Raw genomic sequence first — 27018 nt, forward strand, 5'->3', positions numbered from 1 at the left:
AATTGTGGTCACTGTCCCCAAAGTGCTCTCCTACCTCCAAATCCAACACCTGGCCTGGTTCATTACCCAAAACCAAATCCAACGTGGCCTCGCCTCTTGTTGGCCTGTCAACATATTGTTTCAGGAAACCCTCCTGCACACACTACAAAAAATGACCCATCTATTGTGCTCGAACTATATCTTTTCCAGTCAATATTTGGAAAGTTAAAGTCTCCCATAATAACTACCCTGTTACTTTCGCTCTTATCCAGAATCATCTTCACCATCCTTTCCTCTACATCCCTAGAACTATTAGGAGGCCTATAAAAAAAAACTCCCAACAGGGTGACCTCGCCTTTCCTGTTTCTAACTTCAGCCCATACTACCTCGGAAGAAGAGTCCCCATCTAGCATCCTCTCCGCCACCGTAATACTGCTCTTGACTAGCAGCGCCACACCTCCCCCTCTTTTGTCTCCTTCTCTGAGCTTACTAAAACACCTAAACCCCGGAACCTGCAACATCCATTCCTGTCCCTGCTCTATCCATGTCTCCGAAATGGCCACAACATCGAAGTCCCAGGTACCAACCCATGCTGCCAGTTCCCCTACCTTGTTTCGTATACTCCTGGCATTGAAGTAGACACACTTCAAACCACCTACCTGAACACTGGCCCCCTCCTGCGACGTCAAATCTGTGCTCCTGACCTCTATACTCTCATTCTCCCTTACCCTAAAACTACGATCCAGGTTCCCATGCCCTGCTGCATTAGTTTAAACCCCCCCCAAAGAGCACTAACAAATCTCCCCCCCAGGATATTTGTGCCCCTCAGGTTCAGATGTAGACCATCCTGTCTGTAGAGGTCCCACCTTCCCCAGAAAGAGCCCCAGTTATCCAGAAATCTGAATCCCTCCCGCCTGCACCATCCCTGTAGCCACGTGTTTAAATGCTCTCTCTCCCTATTCCTCACCTCACTATCACGTGGCACGGGCAACAACCCAGAGATAACAACTCTGTTTGTTCTAGTTCTGAGCTTCCATCCTAGCTCCCTGAAAGCCTGCCTGACATCCTTGTCCCCTTTCCTACCTATGTCGTTAGTGCCAATGTGGACCACGACTTGGGGCTGCTCCCCCTCCCCCCAAAGGACCCGGAAAACACGATCCGAGCCATCACGTACCCTTGCACCTGGGAGGCAACATACCAAACGTGAGTCTCTCACGCTCCCACAAAATCTCCTATCTGTGCCCCTGACTATAGAGTCCCCAATTACTAATGCTCTGCTCTTCTCCCCCCTTCCCTTCTGAGCAACAGGGACAGACTTTGTGCCAGAGGCCCGTACCCCATGGCTTACCCCTGGTAAGTCGTCCCCCCCACAAGTATCCAAAGCGGTGTACTTGTTTCTCAGGGGAACGACCGCAGGGGATCCCTGCACTGACTGCTTTTTCCCAGTCCCTCTTACAGTTACCCACCTATCTCCAATCTTTGGTGTAACTAATTCCCTGAAGTTGCTATCTATGACGCCTTCTGCCTCCCGAATGATCCGAAGTTCTTCCAACTCCAGCTCCAGTTCCCTAATTCGGTCTTGGAGGAGCTGGAGATGGCAGCACTTCCTGCAGGTAAAATCAGCAGGGACACTAACTGCATCCCTCACCTCAAACATCCTGCAGGAGGAACATTGCACTCCCTTCCCTGCCATTCCTCTAACTTTCTACCAAGATCTGGCTAACAACTAAATTAAATTTTTTATAAAAAATAATAATAATATAATAAAATATTGTACTTGCCTCAGACCAATGTGTTTTATTATTAGGTTAGAGGAGGAGGGCGGGTGGGAGACACTACACGTGTAGTGGCTCGGGTTTCCTCTCCACCAGAATTTATTGGTGAGGGTCTTCCCAGATGTCCGTGGGTCGACTTCCTGTTCCCGCCTAAAACACTAATTTAAAAATTTTTTTTTTAAATTCTCAGCTCCTGCTGAAATTGACTAACCAGCCAGCTCCACTCCCGCCGAAATCAACTGGCCTGCCCCTGCAAAGACAAGTGCTTTTAAAGGACAGACTTACCTCCCAGCAGCCACTTCCGCACTGCTCCCGCTGAAACTGACTCACCAGCTGTTCTCCCACCGAAATCAACTGGCCTGCCCCTGCAAAGACAAGTGCTTTTAAAGGACAGACTTACCTCCCAGCAGCCACTTCCGCACTGCTCCCGCTGAAACTGACTCACCAGTTGTTCTCCCGCCGAAATCGACTGGCCTGCCCCTGCAAAGACAAGTGCTTTTAAAGGACAGACTTACTCCCGTCCTTCTTATATAGGTCACACCTGCCCCGGAAGAGCTCCCAGTGGTCCAGATAACGGAAACCTTCCCTCCTACACCAGTTGTTTAGCCACGTGTTTAGCTGCTCTATCTTCCTATTTCTAGCCTCACCTGCACGTGGCACAGGGAGTAATCCCGAGATTACAACCCTAGAGGTCCTGTCTTTTAACTTTCTGCCTAGCTCCCTGAACTCCTGCTGCAGGACCTCATGCCCCTTCCTGCCTATGTCGTTAGTACCAATATGTACAACGACCTCTGCCTGTTAGCAAATAAAAAATGTTTGGGATTGATGGTTTAGAAGTTGGCTAAGAGATAGGTAACAGAGTAGGTATAGAAGGGCATTTCTCAGACTGGAGACTAGTTGAAAGTGGTGTTCCCCAAAGCTCAGTGTTGGGACCCTTGCCTTTTCTGATTTATGTAAATGATTTGGAGATGGGTGTTGAGGGCAAAATCTCAAAATTTTCAGATGATACTAAGTTAGGGAGAATAGTGAATTGTGAGGATGACAATTTGGGCAGAAACCTGGCGAAATGTGAGGTCATGCATTTTGGTTGAAACATGGGACACAATATAGGTTCAGTGGTACAACTTTGAGGGGAGTTAGTTCAGTGGCGGAGCAACCTCAGGGCTCAAGTGCATAGCTGTCTAAAAGTAGCCAGGCAAGTGGAAACAATTGTTAATAAGGCTTCTAGCATCCATGGCTTATTAATGGAGGCATTAGAGTATAAAAGCAAGAAAGTGATGCTGCACCTCTGCACATCATTGGTCAGACCACATTTGGAGTACTGTGTTCAGAAGGGCATCTTATTTAAGGAAGGATGTTAAAGCCCTGGAGCGAGTGCAGAGGAGATTTACTAGAATGATACCAGGAATGAGGAATTTTAGATACAAGGAAAGATTAGAGAAATTGGGCTTATTCTCCTTGGAGCAGAGAAGATTAAGAGGCAACCTTATTGAGGTGTTCAAAATTCTGAACAATTTTAACAGGGTAAAGAAGGATATTCTGTTTCCACTAGTTGGTATGTCAGTGACGAGGGGGTCACAATTTCAAGATGGTCAGCAAGAGAGCTAGGAGTGAGATGAGGAGAAACTTCTTTACTCAGAGTTGTTGGGATTTGGAATGTGCTGCCTAAGAGAGTGGTGGAGGTGGATTCCATAGGAGGTTTCAAAAGAGAACATAGAGCATAGAAAATACAGCACAGAACAGGCCCTTCGGCCCACGATGTTGTGCCGAACCTTTGTCCTAGATTAATCATAGATTATCATTGAATTTACAGTGCAGAAGGAGGCCATTCGGCCCTTTGAGTCTGCACCGGCTCTTGAAAAGAGCTGGGTACATATTTGAAAGTGATGAATTCAGAGAGTTGCGGAGATAGGGCTGGGAAATGGGACTAGCTAGGTTGCTCTTTTGGGAGCTGGTGCAGACACGATGGGCCGAATGGCCTCCTGTGCTGTAAATAACAAACTAACAAAAAGTGCTTTTGCTTTTTATGTGATATACATGGACTTTCAAAAGACCTTTTTTAAAAAAAGTTGACTCTTAACTAAGTAACGCTGATTTATGATAAAGATCAGGAGTTGATCGTGGATAATATTTTGGACTGTAACCTTCTGGATTGTCTGTTCTGTGTTGGTTAATCTCAGCAATTGCCTATAGCTATGGAATGGAGGAAGTATTAATGAGGATTCCTCTCTGCTCTGACCTGCTGTTGCAGGTGAGAGTGCAAGTGGTTATGACCAGGCAGCTAGCGGCACTGCAATCGAGGTGTGAGTACCATATTACAAAAAAGATGGAATAATAATCATTGACGATTTCAATTTACCCTGATTAAACGGGCAAGGAGAGGTTGTGAAAAGGAAATTTAAGTTTTTAGTGTGTATAGGACTCCTTTCCCACCCAGTCCGCAAAAAGTCTGGAACAAGAGTTGAATCATTGCTGGATCTAGGAATAAAAAGTGACCGGCAAATAAGTTTTAGCAGCTAAAAATAAGCACAAGAGCATCAAGGCCTTAGCAATCACAACATAATAAGGTTTAACATAAATGATTTGAGCGAGGCATAAGAAAGACCATGAAGGGAGTGGCACAGTGATTAGCACTGCTGCCTCGCAGCCCAGGGACCCGGGTTCAATTCCAGCCTTGGGTGACTCGGTGGAGTTTGCACGTTCTCCCCATGTATGTGTGGGTTTCCTCCGGGTGCTCCGGTTTCCTCCCACAGTCCAAAGACGTGCAGGTTAGGTGGATTGGCCATGCTAAATTGCCCTTTGTGTCTGAAAAGGTTAGATTGGGTGACGGGGATAGGGTGGAAGTGAGGGCTTAATGTGGGTCGGTGCAGACTCAATGGGCCGAATGGCCTCCTTCTGCACTGTATGTTCTTGAAAAGGTCAACACTAAGTTCATAGACCGTGAACAAGAATGCAATTCTACACTTGCTCCTTTTCAGTTTGAAACCCTTCTAACGACAAAGATTCCTTGTCTGTTGCCATGTCCTGGGTAGCACTTATATCCTTGGTGAACATGGATGCAAATTATACATTTAATACCTCAACCATGCCCCCTGCCTCCTGGTAAATTCCCTTTTCGATCCCTCATCAGCCTCGCGCCTCCTACAACCACACTTTTACTATTTATATGATTTTAGAAGACTTTGAGATTCCCATTTACGTTGGCTGTCATTATTTTCTCACACTCCCTCTTTGCTTCCTAATGTGTTTTTTCTCTTCCCCTCTGAACCTTCTGTTTTCCTCTTGGTTCTCACTATTATCTACCTGACTACTGTCCTAAGCACATTTTTTCTTATCTTAATTTCTGTCTCCTTTCTCATCCAGGAGCTCTGGATTTGTTTGCCCTACCTTCCTCTTTTAAGGGAATATACATGGACTGTGTCTGGACCATTTCTGTTTTGGAGGTAGCCCATTGTTCAGCTGCAGTTTTTCCCATCAACCTTTCATTTCAGTCTCACCGGCCCAGCTCCATTCTTGCTCCATTGAAGTCAGCTCCCCACCCAGTTAATTATTGGATTGCCTATTGTTCTTTTCTATCATCATCCTAAACCTTACAATACAATGGTCACTGTCTCCTAAATGTTCCCAACTGACGCTTGATCTACTTGGCCCATTTCCAAGATCCAGCTCCAGCAGTGCATGCTTTCTTGTTGGACTGGACACAAACTGCAGTGGAACATTTTCCTGGATCAATCTAGGAAATGTCCCTCTCCGCCCTTTACTCTATCACTGCCCCAGTTTACATTTGGGTAATTAAAGTCCCCCATTAAAACTACTCTATACTCTTTGCTTCTCTGTAATTTCCCTGCAGATTTGTTCTTCTACACTTTCTCACTAGCTGGAGGTCTATACAATGTTATTGTACCCTTTTTGCTCCTTAGCTTGAGCCAAATTGATTCTGTCTTTGAATCCTCTGGGACATCCTCTTTCTCCAGCACAGCAATGCTCTCCTTAACCAATACTACTACCCCTCTCCCTTTTCTATCTTTTCTAAGCACCTTGCATCCAGGAATATTTAACACCCAGTCCTGACCTTCCTTGAGCCTCTTATCACCATCCTGTTTCCGCAATGATATCGGCGCCTGTGACACCCAAATCTTATTTACTACACTCCGTGCATTGACACACATGCACAGCAAACCTGATTTAGATGTCATTACTTTCTCCTGTACTCTAACTTCACATATTAACTAACTTTTCTCCAGTACGATCTGACCCTCCCAATATATTTTCAGCACCCCGGTATTCCCCTCTAATATTTCCTCTTGATTCCCACACCCCTGCCGAGTGAGTCAAGATCACAAAAATACACATTGCTGTGTGTGGAGTTTGTGGAATGCAAATTAACGGCATGGTAGCACAGTGGTTAGCACTGTTGCTTCACAGCGCCAGGGTCGCAGGTTCGATTCCCGGCCTGGGTCACTGTCTGTGAGGTGTCTGCACGTTTTCCCTCTGCGTGGGTGTCCTCCGGGTGCTCCGGTTTCCTCCCACAAGTCCCGAAAGACGTGCTGTTAGGTAATTTGGACAATCTGAATTCTCCCTCAGTGTACCTGAACAGGCGCCGGAATGTGGCGACTAGGGGCTTTTCACAGTAACTTTATTGCAGCGTTAATGTAAACCTACTTGTGACAATAAAGATTATTATTATTTCATTTCCTACATTTCAGCTGTGTCTGCATTTAAAGTACCTCATTGATTGTAAAGCATCTTGGGATGTCTGCTGATCACTCAAATAAGTAGTAAATTCTATAAATGGCTGTGGGCACCCTGAAGTATGTCCATGGGTACTTGCCGCAGATTTAATACTAGTTCAGGAGTCACATGCAGCAGCTTGTTTGTGTCCAGTTTTTAAAAGCATTGACTGAAGGTTCATAATATGAAATACCTTCACTGAAATGATACAGAGCATTAGCTTGTAGAATAGGTGTCTAATTGTCAAATGAATGTCAATATTACACGGATAAGATCAAAGAACAAAGAAAATTACAGCACTGGAACAGGCCCTTCGGCCCTCCCAGCCTGCGCTGATCCAGATTCTTTATCTAAACCTGTCTTCTATTTTCCAAGAATCTACTTCCCTCTGTTACCCACCTGTTCATGTATCTGTCTAGATGCATCTTAAATGATGCTATTGTGCCCGCCTCTACCACCTCCACTGGCAAAGCGTTCCAGGCACCCACCACCCTCTGCGTAAAAAACTTTCCACGCACATCTCCCTTAAACTTTCCCCCTCTCACCTTGAAATCGTGACCCCTTGTAATTGACACCCCCACTCTTGGAAAAAGCTCATTGCTATCCACCCTGACAATACCTCAATTTTGTAGACCTCAATCAGGTCCCCCCTCAACCTCCGTCTTTCCAACGAAAACAATCCTAATCTACTCAACCTTTCTTCATAGCTAGCACCCTCCATACCAGGCAACATCCTGGTGAACTTCCTCAGCACCCTCTCTAAAGCATCCACATCCTTATGGTACTGTGGCGACCAGAACTGCATGCAGTATTCCAAATGTGGCCTAACCAAAGTCCTATACAACTGTAACATGACCTGCCGACTCTTGTACTCAATACCCCGTCCGATGAAGGCAAGCATGCTGTATGCCTTCTTGACCACTCTATCGACCTGCGTTACCACCTTCAGGGTACAATGGACCTGAACTCCCAGATCTCTCTGTACATCAATTTTCCCCAGGATTCTTCCTTTGACCGTATAGTCCGCTCTTGAATTAGATCTTCCAAAATGCATCACCTCGCATTTGCCTGGATTGAACTCCATCTGCCATTTCTCTGCCCAACTCTCCAATCTATTTATATTTTGCTGTATTCTCTGACAGTCCTCCTCGCTATCTGCAACTCCACCAATTTTAGTATCATCTGCAAACTTGCTAATCAAACCACCTATACCTTCGTCCAGATCATTTATGTATATCACAAACAACAGTGGTCCGAGCACGGATCCCTGTGGAACACCACTAGACACCTTTCTCCATTTTGAGACACTCCCTTCCACCACTACTCTCTGTCCCCTGTTGCCCAGCCAGTTCTTTATCCATCTAGCTAGTACACCCTGAACCCCATACGACTTCACTTTTTCCATCAACCTGCCATGGGAAACTTTATCAAACGCCTTACGAAAGTCCATGTATATGACATCTACAGCCATTCCCTCATCAATTAACATTGTCACTTCCTCAAAGAATTCTATTAGGTTTGTAAGACATGACCTTCTCTGCACAAAACCATGCTGCCTATCACTGATAAGTCTATTTTCTTCAAAATGTGAATAGATCCTATCCCTCAGTATCTTCTCCAACAGTTTGCCTACCACTGACGTCAAGCTCACAGGCCTATAATTCCCTGGATTAACCCTGCTACCCTTTTTAAACAAAGGGACAACATTAGCAATTCTCCAGTCCTCCGGGACCTCACCCGTGCTCAAGGATGCTGCAAAGATATCTGTTAAGGCCCCAGCTATTTCTTCCCTCGCTTCCCTCAGTAACCTGGGATAGATCCCATCCGGACCTGGGGACTTGTCCACCTTAATGCCTTTTAGAATATCCAAAACTTCCCCCTTCCTTATGCCGACTTGACCTAGAGTATTTAAACATCCATCCCTAGCCTCAACATCCGTCATGTCCCTCTCCTTGGTGAATACCGATGCAAAGTACTCATTAAGAATCTCACCCATTTCCTCTGACTCCACGCATAAATTCCCTCTTTTGTCTTTGAGTGGGCTAATCCTTTCTCTAGTTACCCTCTTGCTCTTTATATACGAATAAAAGGCTTTGGGATTTTCCTTAACCCTGTTAGCCAAAGATATTTCATGACCCCTTTTAGCCCTCTTTATTGCGCGTTTGAGATTTGTCCTACTTTCCCGATATTCCTCCAAAGCTTCATCAGATTTAAGTTGCCTAGATCTTATGTATGCTTCCTTTTTCATCTTAGCTAGTCTCACAATTCCACCCGTCATCCATGGTTCCCTAATCTTGCCATTTCTGTTCCTCATTTTCACAGGGACATGGCTGTCCTGTACTCTAATCAACCTTTCCTTAAAAGACTCCCACATTTCAAATGTGGATTTACCCTTAAACAGCTGCTCCCAATCCACATTCCCTAGCTCCTGCCGAATTTTGTTATACTTGGCCTTTCCCCAATTTAGCACTCTTTCTTTAGGACCACTCTCGTCTTTGTCCATGAGTATTCTAAAACTTACGGAATTGTGATCGCTATTCCCAAAGTAATCACTGACTGAAACTTTAACCACCTGGCCGGGATCATTCCCCAATACCAGGTCCATTATAGCCCCTTCCCGAGTTGAACTATTTACATACTGCTCTTAAAAAAAACTCTCCTGGATGCTACTTACAAATTCTGCTCCATCTACGCCTCCAACACTACATGGTCCCATTCAATGTTGGGGAAGTTTAAAATCTCCCATCGCGCCCACCCTATTGGTCCTACATTTTTCTATAATCTGTCTACATATTTGTACCTCTACTTCACGCTCGCTTTTGGGAGGCCTGTAGTAAAGTCCCAACAATGTTAGTGCACCCTTCCTATTTCTTAGCTCTACCCATATTGCCTCAGTGCTCGAATCCTCCATCGTGCCCTCCTTAATCATAGCTGTGATATCATCTCTGACCAGTAATGCAACTCCTCCACCCCTTTTACCTCCCTCTCTATCCCTCCTGAAGCATCTATATCCTGGGATATTTAGTTGCCAGTCTTGCCCTTCCCTCAACCAAGTCTCCGTAATTCCAATAACATCATATTCCCAGATACTAATCCAAGCCCTAAATTCATCTGCCTTACCTGATACACTTCTCACATTGAAACAAATGCACCTTAGACCACCTGTCCCTTTGCGTTCATCATCTCTTCCCTGTCTACTCTTCCCCTTAGTCACATTGAGTTTATTATCTAGTACCTTACTGGCTTTAGTTGCTGCCTCTTTACTGACTTCTGACTTCCTAATCTGGTTCCCATCCCCTTGCCACATTAGTTTAAAACCTCCCCAACAGTTTTAGCAAAAGCACCCCCTAGGACATTGGTTCCAGTCCTGCCCAGGTGTAGACTATCCGATTTGTAATGGTCCCATCGCCCCCAGAACCGGTTCCAATGTCCCAAAAATCTGAACCCCTCCCTCCTGCACCATCTCTCGAGCCACGTATTAATTCTGACTATTCTTGAATTCCTGCTCTGACTGTCTAATGGCACTGGTAGCAATCCTGAGATTACTACCTTTTGAGGTCCTACTTTTTAACTTCTCTCCTAACTCCCTAAATTCTGATTCTAGGACCTCATCCTGTTTTTTACCTATATCGTTGGTGCCTATATGCACCACGACAACTGGCTGTTCACTCTTCCCCCTTCAGTATGTCCTGCAGCCGATCTGAGACATCCCTGACCCGTGCACCCGGGAGGCAACATATCATTCGGGAGTCTCATGTTCGACCACAGAAACGCCTGTCTACTCCCCTTATGATTGAATCCCCTATGACTATAGCCCTGCCAGTCTTTTTCCCGCCCTTCTGTGCAGCAGAGCCAGCCACGGTGCCATGAGCCTGGCTACTACTGCCTTCCCCTGGTGAGTCATCTCCCCCAACAGTATCCAAAACGGTATACCTGTTTTGGAGGGAGATGACCGCAGGGGACACCTGCACTGCCTTCCTGCTCTTTCTCTGCCTTTTGGTCACCCATCACCTGTCTCCCTCACCAACCCGAATCTGCGATGCGACCAACGCACTATCCACAACCTCCTCAGCATCGCGGATGCTCCAACGTGAGTCCAGCCGCAGCTCCAGAGCCGTCATGCGGTCTAACAGGAGCTGCAGCTGGACACACTTCCCGCACATGAAGGAGTCGGGCATCAGCCGCGTCCCTGAACTCCCACATTGAGCACGAGGAGCATAACACGGGTCTGGGATCTCCTGCCATTTTTACACTTTACCTTAACTGATTACAAATATAATATCAAATAATGAATAAGTGAAAGGAATAAGGATTGTACTTACCAATCACAATACTTACCAGCTCACGAAGAGTTAAATTTCTCCCAGCTACTTACCTTCCCCACAGACCCCTGGCCACTGCTCCCGCCGAAAATCTGAAGGCCGCTTCTCCTGCAAGGGTAAACTTGCCCCCAGGTTTTAAAGGGTAAACTTACCTTCCCCACAGACCCCTGGCCACTGCTCCTGCCGAAAATCTGAAGCTATAACTTGCGGGTAAAAGAAAAAGAAAAGAGAGAGCTTACCTGATATTCACTCACCCCTTTAGGTTAGAGGAGGTGGAAGGGTGGGAGACACTACAAGTGTAGTGTCTCCCACCCTTCCACCTCCTCTAACCTACAAGTGTAGTGTCCTGGGTTTAGCAACCACCCAACTTAAATAGAGGTAAAAATCAAACACTTCAGCACCTACCTGATTCCCAAGCTGTGCTCCGGCTCCCTCTCTCTCTCTCTCTCTCCCGCAAATGAAGGCCGCTGGAACCTGGGGGCAAGTTTAAACTCCTACCTGAATCCCAAGCTGCACTCGCTGCGCTCCGGCTCCCTCTCTCTCTCCCGCTCCCAGAAATGAAGGCCGCTGGAACCTGGGGGCAAGTTTAAACACCTACCTGAATCCCAAGCTGCACTCGCTGCGTCCGGCTTCATCTCTTTCTCCCGCTCCCGGAAATGAAGGCCGCTGGAACCTGGGGCAAGTTTAAACACCTACCTGAATCCCAAGCTGCGCTCCGGCTCCCTCTCCCTCTCCCGCTCCCGGAAATGAAGGCCGCTGGAACCTGGGGGCAAGTTTAAACACCTACCTGAATCTCAAGCTGCACTCGCTGCGCTCCGGCTCCCTCGCTCTCTTCCGCTCCCGGAAATGAGGGCCGCTGGAACCAGGGGGCAAGTTTAAACACCTACCTGAATCCCAAGCTGCACTTGCTGCGCTCCGGCTCCCTCTCTCTCTCTCCTGTCCCGGAAAAAAAATAAGGTAGGAAAACGGTGACTGTTTTCCAAGCGTACTTTTGGGCAAGAGCTAACAGAGTAGAGTTGTAAAGGAGTCTCGAGATTCACGTTCAAAATCACGTTCAACTTGTGCAAAGTCTTGGGGAGACCATGCTTGCAGTCATTTGCATAGTCTTCTCTATATCACACAAACGATTTGCAGGGGTGATAGCAAAGCTGAACGATTATAAAATTTACAGTGTAGATGGAGGCCATTCGGACCGTCAAGCCTGCAACGAGCACCCTACTGAAGTCCATGTATCTACCCGATCCCCATAACCCCCACTTAACATTTTTTTGGACGCTAAGGGCAATTCAGCATGGCCAATCCACCTAACCCACACATCTTTGGACTGTGGGAGGAAACCAGAGCTCCCGGAGGAAACCCACGCAGACATTGGGCAAACTCCACACAGACAGTCACTTAAGGTCAGACTTGAACCTGGGTGCCTGCGCTGTGAGGCAGCGGTGCTAACCACTGGGCAACGTGATTATCAAGAGGGTCTGCACATACTGGGGCTATTTGAAAAGGAAAAAACTGTATGCGACCTATTGGAAATGGGTTAAGGTTTTGAGAGAGTTTGACAGGGTAGATGCAGAGACTATTCCATTTGTGAAGAAGCTTAAACAAATGATAATTCACATAAGGCAGTTATTAATAATTCAGTAAAGAATTCTTTACTGAGAAAAATGATTTGAATATGTAACTCACTACCATAGTGAGTGCCTGGGGTGAACCCTGGAGTTTGGACAGTATCTCGCTTTACACTTATTGGTAACCCTGCCCTGGGAGTGTTTAATGGGTCAGAGCGCATTATGCTTTCGTGAACCTGATGTTTTCCAGTCGAAGGAGCGTTTGATGGATGTCGATTGATGATCTTTTATAATCATAGAATAGAATCGTAGAATCTCTACAGCGCCGTTCGGCCCATCGAGTCTGCACAGACCCTCTGAAAGGGCACCCCACTTAGGGTCAGCCCCCACCCTATACCCATAACCCCAAGGAGCAATTTAGCATGGCCAGTCCACCTAACCTGCACATCTTTGGGCTGTGGGAGGAAATCTGAGCATCCGGAGGAAACCCACACAGACAGTTACCCGAGGTCAGGCTTGAACCCGGCTCCCCGGCGCAGTGAGGCAGCTGTGCTAACCACGGTGCCACCGTGCCGCCCACTAAGATCTCAACAGGCCAATCCTCCTACTTGAATTGTGCAAATTGAGCAAACACTAACTGAGTGAGGGATGACTTTGTGCTTTGTTTTACGCTCAGGGTCTGCAGGACAAAACAAGCAGCACACAATCACTAAGAACACTGCAAAACTGGACCGGGAGACCGAGGAACTGCATCACGAGCGAGTGTCGCTTACTGTTGGCAAACTGATCCAGCAGGGTCGACAGGGTCTCGGAATAAATCAAAAGGAGCTGGCCACAGTGAGTACACAGTACAGGGCCCACTGACACCCTGGAAATCATTTCTTTTATTCTGTTAATTTCACTGTGCAGTGGAATCTTTGGGGAGGGGGCAGTGGTCAGGATTTATTCCATTGTGCGGGTGTCAGGGTACACGTTGGTTATGGGGGATGGGTGTTGGAGTGGGTAGAGTTTGCATGTTCCCCATTGGGATTGGGACAGGAGAGAGTAGAGCAACATCTCTCTAATTTCTCAGGGAGCAATCTCAGGGATGTCCTTACGTTGGTACGTTTTCACATTAAGTGAAGCTCACCCTACAAAGCAAAACTCAGAATGCAAGAAGTAGAGCTCTTTCCAGTCTAACCTGTTGCTGGTTTCTTTTCTCTTCAGAGAATCAGTGAAAAGCCCCAGGTCATTGCTGATTATGAATGTGGAAAGGCCATTCCCAACAACCAGGTCCTTGGCAAGATTGAAAGAGTACTCGGTGAGTCAACGGTGCCTCATCTCTATAGTGGTTACCTGCCCGATAGTTTGGGTGGGTAGCTGGGCCACGCATGCCAGGAAGGCACCTCCCGCCCACCTGGCAGTCAGCTGGTCTCAGAAGGTTGGTGGTTTGGTGCAGCAGTTTCCCGCTTCTGTTTCTGATCTTGGTTTTTCATAGTTCACAACCTCCGTTGTGGTTTCTGTTCAACTATCTGAAGATATAAGAATGAAACAGCCCGGCAGCGACCTTAGACCATGAGACATAGGAGCAGAATTAGGCCACTTGGCCCATCGAGTCTGCACCGCCATTCAATCATGGCTGATATTTTTCTCATCCCCATTCTCCTGCCTTCTCCCCATAACCCCGACCCCCTTATTAATCAAGAACCTATGTATCTCTGTCTTAAAGACACTCAGTGATTTGGCCTCCATAGCCTTCTATGGCAAAGAGTTACACAGATTCACCACCCTCTGGCTGAAGAAATTGCTGTTTTATAGGATCGTCCCTTTAGTCTGAGATTGTGTCCTCTGGTTCTAGTTTTTCTAAAAGTTGAAACATCCTCTCCACGTCCACTCTATCCAGGCCTCGCAGTATCCTGTAAGTTTCAATAAGATCCTCCCTCATCCTTCTAAACTCCAAAGTGTACAGACCCAGAGTCCTCCACCGTTCCTCATACGACAAGCTCTTCATTCCAGGGATCATTCTTGTGAACCTCCTCTGGACCCTTTCCAAGGCCAGCACATCCTTAGATACGGGGCTCAAAACTGCTTACAATACACCAAATGGGGTCTGACCAGAGTCTTATATAGCCTCAGAAGTACATCACTGGTCTTGTATTCTAGCCCTCTCGATATGAATGCTAACATTGCATTTGCCTTCCTAACTGCCGACTGAACCTGCACGTTAACCTTAAGAGAACCGTGAACAAGGACTCCCAAGTCCCTTTGTGCTTCTGATTTCCTAATCATCCTCCCATTTAGAAAATAGTCTATGCCTCCATTTCGACTTCTAAACTGCATAACCTCACACTTTTCCACATTGTATTTCATCTGCCACTTCTTTGCCCACTCTTCTAGCCTGTCCAAGTCCTTCTGAAGCCCGCCTGCTTCCTCAATAATACCTGCCCCTCTACAGGTCTTTGTATCATCTGCAAAGGTAGCAACTGTGCCTTCAGTTCCTTCCTCCAGATCATTGATGTATTTTGTGAAAAGTTGTGGTCCCAGCACCGACCTCTGGGACACGCCACTAGTCACCAGCTGCCATCCTGAAAGAGACCCCGATATCCCCACTCTCTGCCTTCTGCCAGTCAGCCAATCCTCTATCCATGCCAGGATCTTACCCTGAACACCATGGGGTCTTAACTTATTTAACAGTCTCCTATGCGGCACCTTGTCAACTCTGCAAAGTCCTAATCGCTAACATCTTGTGTAATGGCCCTGGGAGTCCTCATCGTTAACTCCTGACCCCATGAAGTCTCATGGCATCAGGTCAAATGTGGGCAAGGAAATCTCCAGTTCACCACCACATCAACAAATTAGACCATTTCACAATAATTTGGAAACACAGACAGATTGGGGAAGTGGTGGCCCTGATAATAAAGGATGACATAAGGACATTGGTGAGAAAGGATCTGGCCTCACCTTCATGAAGTGGAATCACTGTGGGTGGAAATCAGGAATAGTCGGAGTCCGAAAACAGTGGAGGGGGGGTGGGGGGAGGGAGCAAGTTATGGCTCCCCTAACAGCATTAAACAAGAAATTATTGGAGCTTGTAACAAAAGAAATATAATAATTATGGAGGACTTTAATCTTTATGTGGAATGGGGCAATCAAATTGGCAAGAATGGTCCAGAAGACGAGTTTATAGAATGTTTTTGTGGCAGTTTCTTGGAGCAATATGTTGTTGAACTTGGTGATCAACCACGATCATAACAATTGGTGGTCAGGCTCGAAGGGCTGAATGGCCTTCTCATGCTTCTATTTTCTATGGAACTAACCAGGGATCTATGTGTAATGAAGCACGTTAATTACAATGTCATAATAAAACAATCCACTGGGAAATAGTGATCATAATACTTTTGAATTTCCTGGTGAGGTAATACATTCCAAACACAAACACTAATCTTAAACAAAGGTGCTTAACCTAGGTATGGGTGGAGAAATGGCGAAGATTAATTGGATTTCTAGACTAAAAGATATGGCTGTAAACGAACAGCAGGAACCATTTAAAGAAACAATTCAAAATATTCTACAAAAATACATTCCATTGGACAACAAAATCCCAACTGGAAATACCCACCTGTGACTCACACGGAGTTAACCATAGTATTAAGGAACAAGAATGGAAGAAACTCGAGTGAGAGAAATCTGACATATCCCTGGGATCTGATGGTCTACACCTAGGGTTCTAAAAGAGCGGCAAAGATAGTTGATGCACTGTGATTTTCCAAATTCCTTACATTTGGGAAAGGATGGAAGTTGGCAAATGGTGCACTGCTTTTCAGAAAACAGTAAACTACAAGCCAGTTAGTCCAACTTCAGTTGTTGTGAAAATTCTGGAATCTTTTATGATTAGAACAAAACAATATGAGGGTTTTGGATATTCCATCGGTGAATACATTTTGGGCTGGGATAGGCAGAGTTTTGCTCTCTCACAGAATCGAGAAATACACGGAGTGGGCGGGAAAGTGGAGTTGAAACCCAAGGTCAGCCATGATCGTATTGAATGTTGGGGCAGGATCGACGGGCCGTCTGGTCTACTTTTGTTTTGTGTACCACTTAGCATGTCCCTCCCCAGCTGATGAATCAGTGCTTCTCTATGTTGAAGACAGATGGGAAGAAGCATTTCACGTGGCAAGGGCACAGAATGTACCCCGTCTTCAGTGTCTGTCGCCAAGAGTGGCTCGGTAGCAAGACTACTGACTGAGCTGGCCGAAGAACATATTTGCCAAACTGAGCCTGCAACTGGTGGGGAGAATTTCAAGAAGTAGGAAAAACCTACTTGACCACATCCACCCCAGTCTACCCATGCAGCAGTCCATGACAAGAACAGTAGAAAAAGAAGTCCTGTGTTGACACTAAGGACGCCCTCCATTTATGTTGTGTGGCAGTATTACTGTGCTAATCCGACATTCATAACCGAGCAACTCAATAAACTGGGTGTGAGGCCATCAGAGGCAGAACTTTATTTTCCAATGTGATGCCTCACAGTTAATCGTATCCATCACTCCACCATTGCCATCAAGCCGGGGACCAACATGGTTCAGTGAAAAGTGTGGATGAACATATGATAGAATCGTAGAATTTGCAGTGCAGAAGGCCATTCGGCCCATCGAGTCTGCACCGGCCCTTCGAAAGAGCACCCTACTCAAGCCTACGCCTCCACCCTATCCCCGTAACCCAGTCACCCTATTTAACCTTTGGACACTAAGGGGCAATTTAGCATAGCCAATCCACCTAACCTGCACATCTTTGGACAGTGGGAGGAAACCGGAGCACCCGGAGGAAACCCACACACACACGGGGAGAAAGTGCAAACTGCACACAGACAGTCACCCAAGGCTGGAAATGATCCTGTGTCCCTGGAACTGTGAAGCAGCAGTGCTAACCACTGTGCTACCATCATGAAAAGCACTGGGTGTACCTAAAAATCAGATAACAACCGAGTAAAACGACATAGGCAGCAGGCTATGGACAGAGCAGTGATTCCACAACCAGTAGATTACTTCACAGTGCAGTCCTGCCACATTGAGTTGGAAATGGAGGTAGAGAAGTAAATAACTAACTGTAGGAGAGGCTCCATGAACCTTTCTCTCAAAAGATGCGGCTAAAGCATTTGCCACCATTTTCAGCCAGAAGTGCTGAGTCAATGAATAGAAACCTGTTCTGCCATTCAGTATGATTATTGCTGACCTGCAGTTTAAATTCATATAACTGCCTTTGTCCCAAATCTCTTAACATTTTGCCTAACTTAAACCAAAAATATTAACAACTGATTGCACATAATTGCATTGTTACGACACCCTGGGCTCAATTCCAGTCCCACGTGCCCTGGAGTGGCAACACAAGTGAATTAACCAATGATTCTTGGACAGATACACAAAGTCTTTGGCCTTTGGCTGCCCAATAATCACAAACACCAGGTTTGTAAATGTAAACACAATTAGTGTTTATTTATAACAAGAACAAAAGAACTATAATACGCAGCAGATACAGTTGATTAAATATGAATAAGTACTTAACTCCTACTTTAACTTGCCTCCACACCCTCTACACACACATACCAGACAGACAAACAAGAGGGGTGCGAATGAGCCCTCTTTTCTGCTCTCTTTTCTGCCTGTTACTCAAACCATGTGAGCATATTGCCTCCTATTCCACGTGCTTTAGTTTTACTAACCAGTCTCCTGTGCGGGTCATTATCAAAAGCCTTCTGAATTTCTAAGTCCAGTATATCCACCAACTCCCCTTTATCAATACTGTTAGTAACCTCCTCAAAAAGCTCCAGGTTTATCAAACATGAGTTCCTATTCATGAATTCATGTCAACTATGCCCACACCTGTCCATTTATCCCTACTGATGTCAGGCTAACAGGTCTGTACTTCCCTGTTTTCTCTCTCCTTGGCAGGGGGGTGGGTACCAGAGCAATAGGTCAGAAGGTGAAAGCATTGCGGGAGAACTAGGTAATAGGGCCAGTATGGCTCTGAGGAAGAGCAGACAGGGAGATATTGCTGAAAACAGAGGGTCTGGTGGCCTGAAGTGCATATGTTTTAATGCATTTCGGGGACAGTGACCACAATTCAGTAAGTTTTAAAGTGCTGGTGGACAAGGATAAGTGTAGTCCGAGGGTGAATGTGCTAAATTAAGGGAAGGCTAATGGAAGTATTGCGGGTAAGGCAGATGAACTTCGAGCTTGGATTAGTACTTGGAATTGTGATGTTGTTGCCATTACAGAGACCTGGTTGAGGGAAGGACAGGATTGGCAGCTAAACGTTCCAGGATTTAGATGCTTCAGGCGGGATAGAGGGGAATGTAAAAGGGGTGGCGGAGTTGCGCTACTGGTTAGGGAGAATATCACAGCTGTACTACGGGAGGACACCTCCGAGGGCAGCGAGGCTATATGGGTAGAGATCAGGAATAAGAAGGGTGCAGTCACAATGTTGGGGGTTTACCACAGGCTTCCCAACAGCCAGCGGGAGATAGAGGAGCAGATAGACAGATTTTGGAAACGAGTAAAAACAACATGGTTGTTGTGATGGGAGACTTCAACTTCCCCAACATTGACTGGGACTCACTTAGTGCTAGGGGCTTAGACGGGGCGGAGTTTGTAAGGAGCATCCAGGAGGGCTTCTTAAAACAATATGTAGACAGTCCAACTAGGGAAGGGGCTGCACTTGACCTGGTATTGGGGAATGAGCCCAGCCAGGTGGTAGAAATTTCAGTAGGGGAGCATTTCGGGAACAGTGACCACAATTCAGTAAGTTTTAAAGTGCTGGTGGACAAGGATAAGTGTAGTCCTAGGGTGAATGTGCTAAATTAAGGGAAGGCTAATCATAACAAGATTTGGCATAGCTGGCAAACCTAGATTGGGGGCGGATGTTTTAGGGTAAATCAACATCTGACATGTGTGAGGCTTTCAAATGTCAGTTGAAAGGAATTCAGGACCGGCATGTTCCTGTCCGGTAGAAGGATAAATACGGCAAATTTTGGGAACCTTGGACAACGAGAGGTATTGTAGGCCTCGTCAAAAAGAAAAAGGAGGCATTTGTCAGGGCTAGAAGGCTGGGAACAGACAAAGCCAGTGTGGAATATAAGGAAAGTAGGAAGGAACTTAAGCAAGGAGTCAGGAGGACGAGAAGGGGTAACGAAAAGCCATTGGCAAATAGGGTTAAGGAAAATCCCAAGGCTTTCTACACGTACATAAAAAGCAAGAGGGTAGCCAGAGAAAGGGTTGGCCCACTGAAGGATAGGCAAGGGAATCTATGTGTGGAGCCAGAGGAAATGGGCGAGGTACTAAATGAATACTTTGCATCAGTATTCACCAAAGAGAAGGAATTGGTGGATGTTGAGTCTGTAGAAGGGTGTGTAGGTAGCCTGGGTCACATTGAAATCCAAAAAGACGAGGTGTTGGGCGGCTTGAAAAATATTAAGGTAGATAAGTCCCCAGGGCCTGACGGGATCTACCCCAGAATCTGAAGGAGGCTAGAGAGGAAATTGCTGAGGCCTTGACAGAAATCTTTGGATCCTCACTGTCTTCAGGTGATGTCCTGGTGGACTGGAGAATAGCCAATGTTGTTCCTTTGTTTAAGAAGGGTAGCAAGGATAATCCAGGGAACTACAGGCCGGTGAGCCTTGCATCAGTGGTAGGGAAATTACTGGAGAGAATTCTTCGAGACAGGATCTACTCCCATTTGGAAGCAAATGGACGTATTAGCGAGAGGCAGCATGGTTTTGTGAAGGGGAGGTTGTGTCTCACTAACTTGATAGAGTTTTTCGAAGAGGTCACAAAGATGATTGATGCAGGTAGGGCAGTAGATGTTGTCTATATGGACTTCAGTAAGGCCTTTGACAAGGTCCCTCATGGTAGACTGGTGCAAAAGGTGAAATCACATGGGTTCAGGGGTGAGCTGGCAAGATGGATACTGAACTTGCTAGGTCATAGAAGACAGAGAGTAGCAATGGAAGGATGCTTTTCTATTTGGAGGGATGTGGTGCTTTTCTATTTGGAGGGCTGTGACTCCTGGTGTTCTGCAGGGATCAGTGCTGGGACCTTTGCTGTTCGTAGTACATATAAATGATTTGGAGGAAAATGTAACTGGTCTGATTGGTAAGTTTGCAGACGACACAAAGATTGGTGGAATTGCGGATACAGCAGGATTTAGATTGTTTGGAGACTTGGGCGGAGAGATGGCAGGTGGAGTTTAATCCGGACAAATGTAAGGTAAGGAATATACAGTGAATGGTAGAACCCTCAAGAGTATTGAAAGTTAGAGAGATCTAGGTGTACAGGTCCACAGGTCACTGAAAGGGGCAACACAGGTGGAGAAGGTAGTCAAGAAGACATATGGCATGCTTGCCTTCATTGGCCGGGGCATTGAGTATAAGAATTGGCAAGTCATGTTGCAGCTGTATAGAACCTTAGTTAGGCCACACTTGGAGTATAGTGTTCAATTCTGGTCGCCACACTACCAGAAGGATGTGGAGGCTTTAGAGAGGGTGCAGAAGAGATTTACCAGGATGTTGCCTGGTATGGAGGGCATTAGCTATGAGGAGCGGTTGAATAAACTCGGTTTGTTCTCACTGGAACGGCGGAGGGTGAGGGGCAACCTGATAGAGGTCTACAAAATTATGAGGGGCATAGACAGAGTGGATAGTCAGAGGCTTTTCCCCAGGGTAGAGGGGTCAATTACTAGGGGGCATAGGTTTAAGGTGCGAGGGCAGCACGGTAGCCTTGTGGATAGCACAATTGCTTCACAGCTCCAGGGTCCCAGGTTCAATTCCAGCTTGGGTCACTGTCTGTGCGGAGTCTGCACATCCTCCCCGTGTATGCGTGGGTTTCCTCCGGGTGCTCCGGTTTCCTCCCACAGTCCAAAGATGTGCAGGTTAGGTGGATTGGCCATGATAAATTGCCCTTAGTGTCCAAAATTGCCCTTGGTGTTGGTTGGGGTTGCTGGGTTATGGGGATAGGGTGGCGGTGTTGGCCTTGGGTAGGGTGCTCTTTCCAAGAGCCGGTGCAGACTCGATGGGCCGAATGGCCTCCTTCTGCACTGTAAATTCTATGAGGGACAAGGTTTAGAGGAGATGTACGAGGCAAGTTTTTTCCCCAGAGGGTAGTGGGTGCCTGGAACTCGCTGCCGGAGGAGGTGGTGGAAGCAGGGACGATAGTGACATTAAGGGGCATCTTGACAAATACATGAATAGGATGAGAATAGAGGACCCAGGAAGTGTAGAAGATTTTAGTTTAGACGGGCAGCATGGTCGGCACAGGCTTGGAGGGCTGAAGGGCCTGTTCCTGTGCTGTACTTTTCTTTGTTCTTTGTTCCCTTCCTAAATGGTGGGGTGACATTTGCTACCTTCCAATCTGCAGTCACCATTCCAGAATCTGTAGAATTTTGGAAGTTGCTCACCAATGCATCCCCACCATAGCTACTTCCAGCACTCTGGGAAGTCGAATACCCAGTCCTGGGGACTAAACAACCTTCAGTCACATTAATTTCTCCAATGCAACCTTCTTATTTATACTAATTCCCTTCAATTCCTCACTCTCCCGAGTCCCTTGAATCTCTAACTCTGGGGGTTTTCCTGTATCTTCCTCAGTGAAAACAGGCTAAATGATTATTTTGTGTCTATCTGCCATTTCTCTATTCCCCGTTATAAATTCTCCCGACTCTGCCTGTAATGGACAAACATTTGTCTTAAACAGACACTTCCATTTTACTTACCTACTGAAGTTTTTGCAGTCCGTTTTTATTGTTTTTTTGCTAGATTACATTCATAGTCAGCTCTCCCTTTATCATTTTCTTGGTCTTCCTTTGCTGGATTCTTAAAAAAACCCTGATCCTCACGTTTACTACTATTTCTGGCAACTTTTGCGGCCTTTTTGAAACATCTTGTACAATCTTTAAACTTCCTTTGTTCGCTATGGTTGACTGACTTGCTGATCTAATATACTTAGTGTCTAGTCCTGACTGTTATGAAGCCCATGCCTCAATAGGGACTACCATGTTACACCCTCTAAATTGGGTTTGGATCTGGAGTTCATTAAGTTTGTTCCCGTAAAGAACATTAATTTGGATCACACTCCCTAACCTGTCCTTGCGCTCTAATGTTTTACTTGCATTTCTTATTTCTCTCTCCCAGTTTAATTACTTTGCACCTTTTAGTTTTCCCTTTATCTGAAATCTTAAAGCAGAATTTCTGACCTGTTACTTCACGGTCTTTATTTTGTATGTTTTAGAACCATTATTTTAATTCCCTAATCCAGTGTTGAACCCTACCCCAACCCCACAAGATTGAAGTCCTTGTGACTGCCCGATTTATCTTTTCCAATGGGACCCCAGGCCCAATCTGGCTCAGGTGGAATCTGTCCCAGTTTGTACAGTTCCTTCTGTCCCAGTACTGGTTCCAGTCCCTCATGAAATGCAATCTCACCACCGGATCTTTTGTTTATCCGCGTGTTTCACCTTCCTAATCTTACTTATCCCTACCCGAATTTGCACGTGGCATAAGCAATAATCCAGAGACTATGACCCTTCTGTGTTAATTTAGCTCCTAGCACATTCCAAACAGGATCTCTTGCCTTGGGTTGAATCCAGTGTAGATCGTCCTCCTCCCAATGTGCTCTCAAACCAGCTTGAAATGACCTGGCAGACAGCAAAACCACGTGTACAATCTGTCACAGTCTGGAGAGAGTGCTGCACTGTTAGAGGGACTGATTTGCAGATAAGAGGTTAAATTGAGGCCCTTTCTGTCCTCTTGGGTGGGTATATGATTTTTTCAACCTATTCCAAAGAATTGGGGGGAGATATTTCTGACCACTATTTATTCCTGAATCAACATTACTGAAAGGAAAAGAGAGTATCTGGTCATGATCACATTGCTACTTGTGGGAGTTTGCTGTGTGCAAATTGGCTGCCACATTCCAGCAATGACTATACTTAATTGGCTTCAAGTGGTGGTGTTCCCATGCATCTGCCAGTCGTATTCATGTCGGTGGTGGAGGCACATGTGTGAATTTTGAAATTGTTATATATAGTATAGAACATAGAAAACATAGAAAATACAGCACAGAACAGGCCCTTCGGCCCACGATGTTGTGCCGAACCTTTGTCCTAGATTAATCATAGATTATCATTGAATTTTCAGTGCAGAAGGAGGCCATTCGGCCCTTTGAGTCTGCATCGGCTCTTGGAAAGAGCACCCTACCCAAACTCAACACCTCCACCCAACACCAAGGGCAATTTGGACATTAAGGGCAATTTATCATTGGCCAATTCATCTAACCTGCACATCTTTGGACTGTGGGAGGAAACCGGAGCACCCGGAGGAAACCCACGCAGACACGGGGAGGACGTGCAGACTCCGCACAGACAGTGACCCAAGCCGGATCGAACCTGGGACCCTGGAGCTGTGAAGCAATTGTGCTATCCACAATGCTACCGTGCTGCCCTTAAGAACAAATAAATCTACACTATATCATTTTACCGTAATCCATGTACCTATCCAATAACTGCTTGAAGGTCCCTAATGTTTCCGACTCAACTACTTCCACAGGCAGTGCATTCCATGCCCCCACTACTCTCTGGGTAAAGAACCTACCTCTGCTATCCCTCCTATATCTTCCACCTTTCACCTTAAATTTATGTCCCCTTGTAATGGTTTGTTCCACCCGGGGAAAAAGTCTCTGACTGTCTACTCTATCTATTCCCCTGATCATCTTATAAACCTCTATCAAGTCGCCCCTCATCCTTCTCCGTTCTAATGAGAAAAGGCCTAGCACCCTCAACCTTTCCTCGTAAGACCTACTCTCCATTCCAGGCAACATCCTGGTAAATCTTCTTTGCACCTTTTCCAAAGCTTCCACATCCTTCCCAAAATGAGGCGACCAGAACTGTACACAGTACTCCAAATGTGGCCTCACCAAAGTTTTGTACAGCTGCATCATCACCTCACAGCTCTTAAATTCAATCCCTCTGTTAATGAACGCGAGCACACCATAGGCCTTCTTCACAGCTCTATCTACTTGAGTGGCAACTTTCAAAGATGTATGAACATAGACCCCAAGATCTCTCTGCTCCTCCACATTGCCAAGAACTCTACCGTTAACCCTGTATTCCGCATTCATATTTGTCCTTCCAAAATGGACAACCTCACACTTTTCAGGGTTGAACTCCATCTGCCACTTCTCAGCCCAGCTCTGCATCCTATCTATGTCTCTTTGCAGCCGACAACAGCCCTCCTTACTATCCACAACTCCACCAATCTTCGTATCGTCTGCAAATTTACTGACCCACCTTTCAACTCCCTCATCCAAGTCATTAATGAAAATCGCTAACAGCAGAGGACCCAGAACTGATCCCTGCGGTACGCCACTGGTAACTGGGATCCAGGCTGAATATTTGCCATCCACCACCACTCTCTGACTTCTATCGGTTAGCCAGTTCGTTATCCAACTGGCCAAATTTCCCACTATCCCATGCCTCCTTACTTTCTGCATAAGCCTACCATGAGGAACCTTATCAAATGCCTTACTAAAATCCATGTACACTACATCCACTGCTTTACCTTCATCCACATGCTTGGTCACCTCCTCAAAGAATTCAATAAGACTTGTAAGGCAAGACCTACCCCTCACAAATCCGTGCTGACTATCCCTAATCAAGCAGTGTCTTTCCAGATGCTCAGAAATCCTATCCTTCAGTACCCTTTCCATTACTTTGCCTACCACCGAAGTAAGACTAACTGGCCTGTAATTCCCAGGGTTATCCCTAGTCCCTTTTTTGAACAGGGGCACGGCATTCGCCACTCTCCAATCCCCTGGTACCACCCCTGTTGACAGTGAGGACGAAAAGATCATTGCCAACGGCTCTGCAATTTCATTTCTTGCTTCCCATAGAATCCTTGGATATATCCCGTCAGACCCGGGGGACTTGTCTATCCTCAAGTTTTTCAAAATGCCCAACACATCTTCCTTCCTAACAAGTATTTCCTTGAGCTTACCAATCTATTTCACACTGTCCTCTCCAACAATATGGCCCCTCTCATTTGTAAATACAGAAGAAAAGTACTCGTTCAAGACCTCTCCTATCTCTTCAGACTCAATACACAATCTCCCGCTACTGTCCTTGATCGGACCTACCCTCGCTCTAGTCATTCTCCTATTTCTCACATGTGTAAAAGGCCTTGGGGTTTTCCTTGATCCTACCCGCCAAAGATTGTTCATGCCCTCTCTTAGCTCTCCTAATCCCTTTCTTCAGTTCCCTCCTAGCTATCTTGTATCCCTCCAATGACCTGTCTGAACCTTGTTTCCTCAGCCTTGCATAAGTCCCCTTTTTCCTCTTAACAAGACATTCAACCTCTCTTGTCAACCATGGTTCCCTCACTCGATCATCTCTTCCCTGCCTGACAGGGACATACATATCAAGGACACGTAGCACCTGTTCCTTGAACAAGTTCCACTTTTCACTTGTGTCCTTCCCTGACAGCCTATGTTCCCAACTTATGCACTTCAATTCTTGTCTGACAACATCGTATTTACCCTTCCCCCAATTGTAAACCTTGCCCTGTTGCACGTACCTATCCCTCTCCATTACTAAAGTGAAAGTCACAGAATTGTGGTCACTATCTCCAAAATGCTCCCCCACTAACAAATCTATCACTTGCCCTGGTTCATTACCCAGTACTAAATCCAATATTGCCCCTCCTCTGGTCGGACAATCTACATACTGTGTTAGAAAAGCTTCCTGGACACACTGCACAAACACCACCCCATCCAAACTATTTGATCTAAAGAGTTTCCACTCAATATTTGGGAAGTTAAAGTCGCCCATGACTACTACCCTATGACTTCTGCACCTTTCCAAAATCTGTTTCCCAATCTGTTCCTCCACATCTCTGCTACTATTGGGGGGCCTATAGAAAACTCCTAACAAGGTGACTGCTCCTTTCCTATTTCTGACTTCAACCCATACTACCTCAATAGGGTGATACTCCTCAAACTGCCTTTCTGCAGCTGTTATACTATCTCTAATTAATAATGCCACCTCTTTTACCACCCTCCCTAATCTTATTGAAACATCTATAACCAGGGACCTCCAACAACCATTTCTGCCCCTCTTCTATCCAAGTTTCCGTGATGGCCACCACATCGTAGTCCCAAGTACCGATCCATGCCTTAAGTTCACCCACCTTATTCCTGATGCTTGCGTTGAAGTATACACACTTCAACCCATCTCCGTGCCTGCAAGTACTCTCCTTTGTCAGTGTTCCCTTCCCCACTGCCTCATTACACGCTTTGGCGTCCTGAATATCGGCTACCTTAGTTGCTGGACTACAAATCCGGTTCCCATTCCCCTGCCAAATTAGTTTAAACCCTCCCAAAGAGTACTAGAAAACCTCCCTCCCAGGATATTGGTGCCCCTCTGGTTCAGATGCAACCCGTCCTGCTTGTACAGGTCCCACCTTCCCCAGAATGCGTTCCAATTATCCAAATACCTGAAGCCCTCCCTCCTACACCATTCCTGCAGCCACCTGTTCAACTGCACTCTCTCCCTATTCCTAGCCTCGCTATCACGCGGCACCGGCAACAAACCAGAGATGACAACTCTGTCCTGGCTTTTAACTTCCAG

At 46.1% G+C, this 27018-nt stretch overlaps 1 protein-coding gene across 2 annotated transcripts in view; it reads left to right on the forward strand.

Annotated features, from left to right (window-relative positions):
• The window catches only part of edf1 (endothelial differentiation-related factor 1), a 47216-nt gene that overhangs the window by 17331 nt on the left and 2867 nt on the right, over window positions 1-27018 (forward strand). The window contains exons 3-4 of one of the 2 annotated variants that reach the window (XM_072488093.1): window positions 13049-13209; window positions 13579-13672. In XM_072488093.1, coding sequence (XP_072344194.1) covers window positions 13049-13209; window positions 13579-13672 — 255 coding nt within the window. The remainder of the gene's footprint in view (window positions 1-13048; window positions 13210-13578; window positions 13673-27018) is intronic. The other variant, XM_072488094.1, reaches the window with a different exon arrangement.

This window comes from Scyliorhinus torazame, chromosome 22 (assembly GCF_047496885.1).
Source record: "Scyliorhinus torazame isolate Kashiwa2021f chromosome 22, sScyTor2.1, whole genome shotgun sequence".
NCBI lineage: Eukaryota > Metazoa > Chordata > Chondrichthyes > Carcharhiniformes > Scyliorhinidae > Scyliorhinus > Scyliorhinus torazame.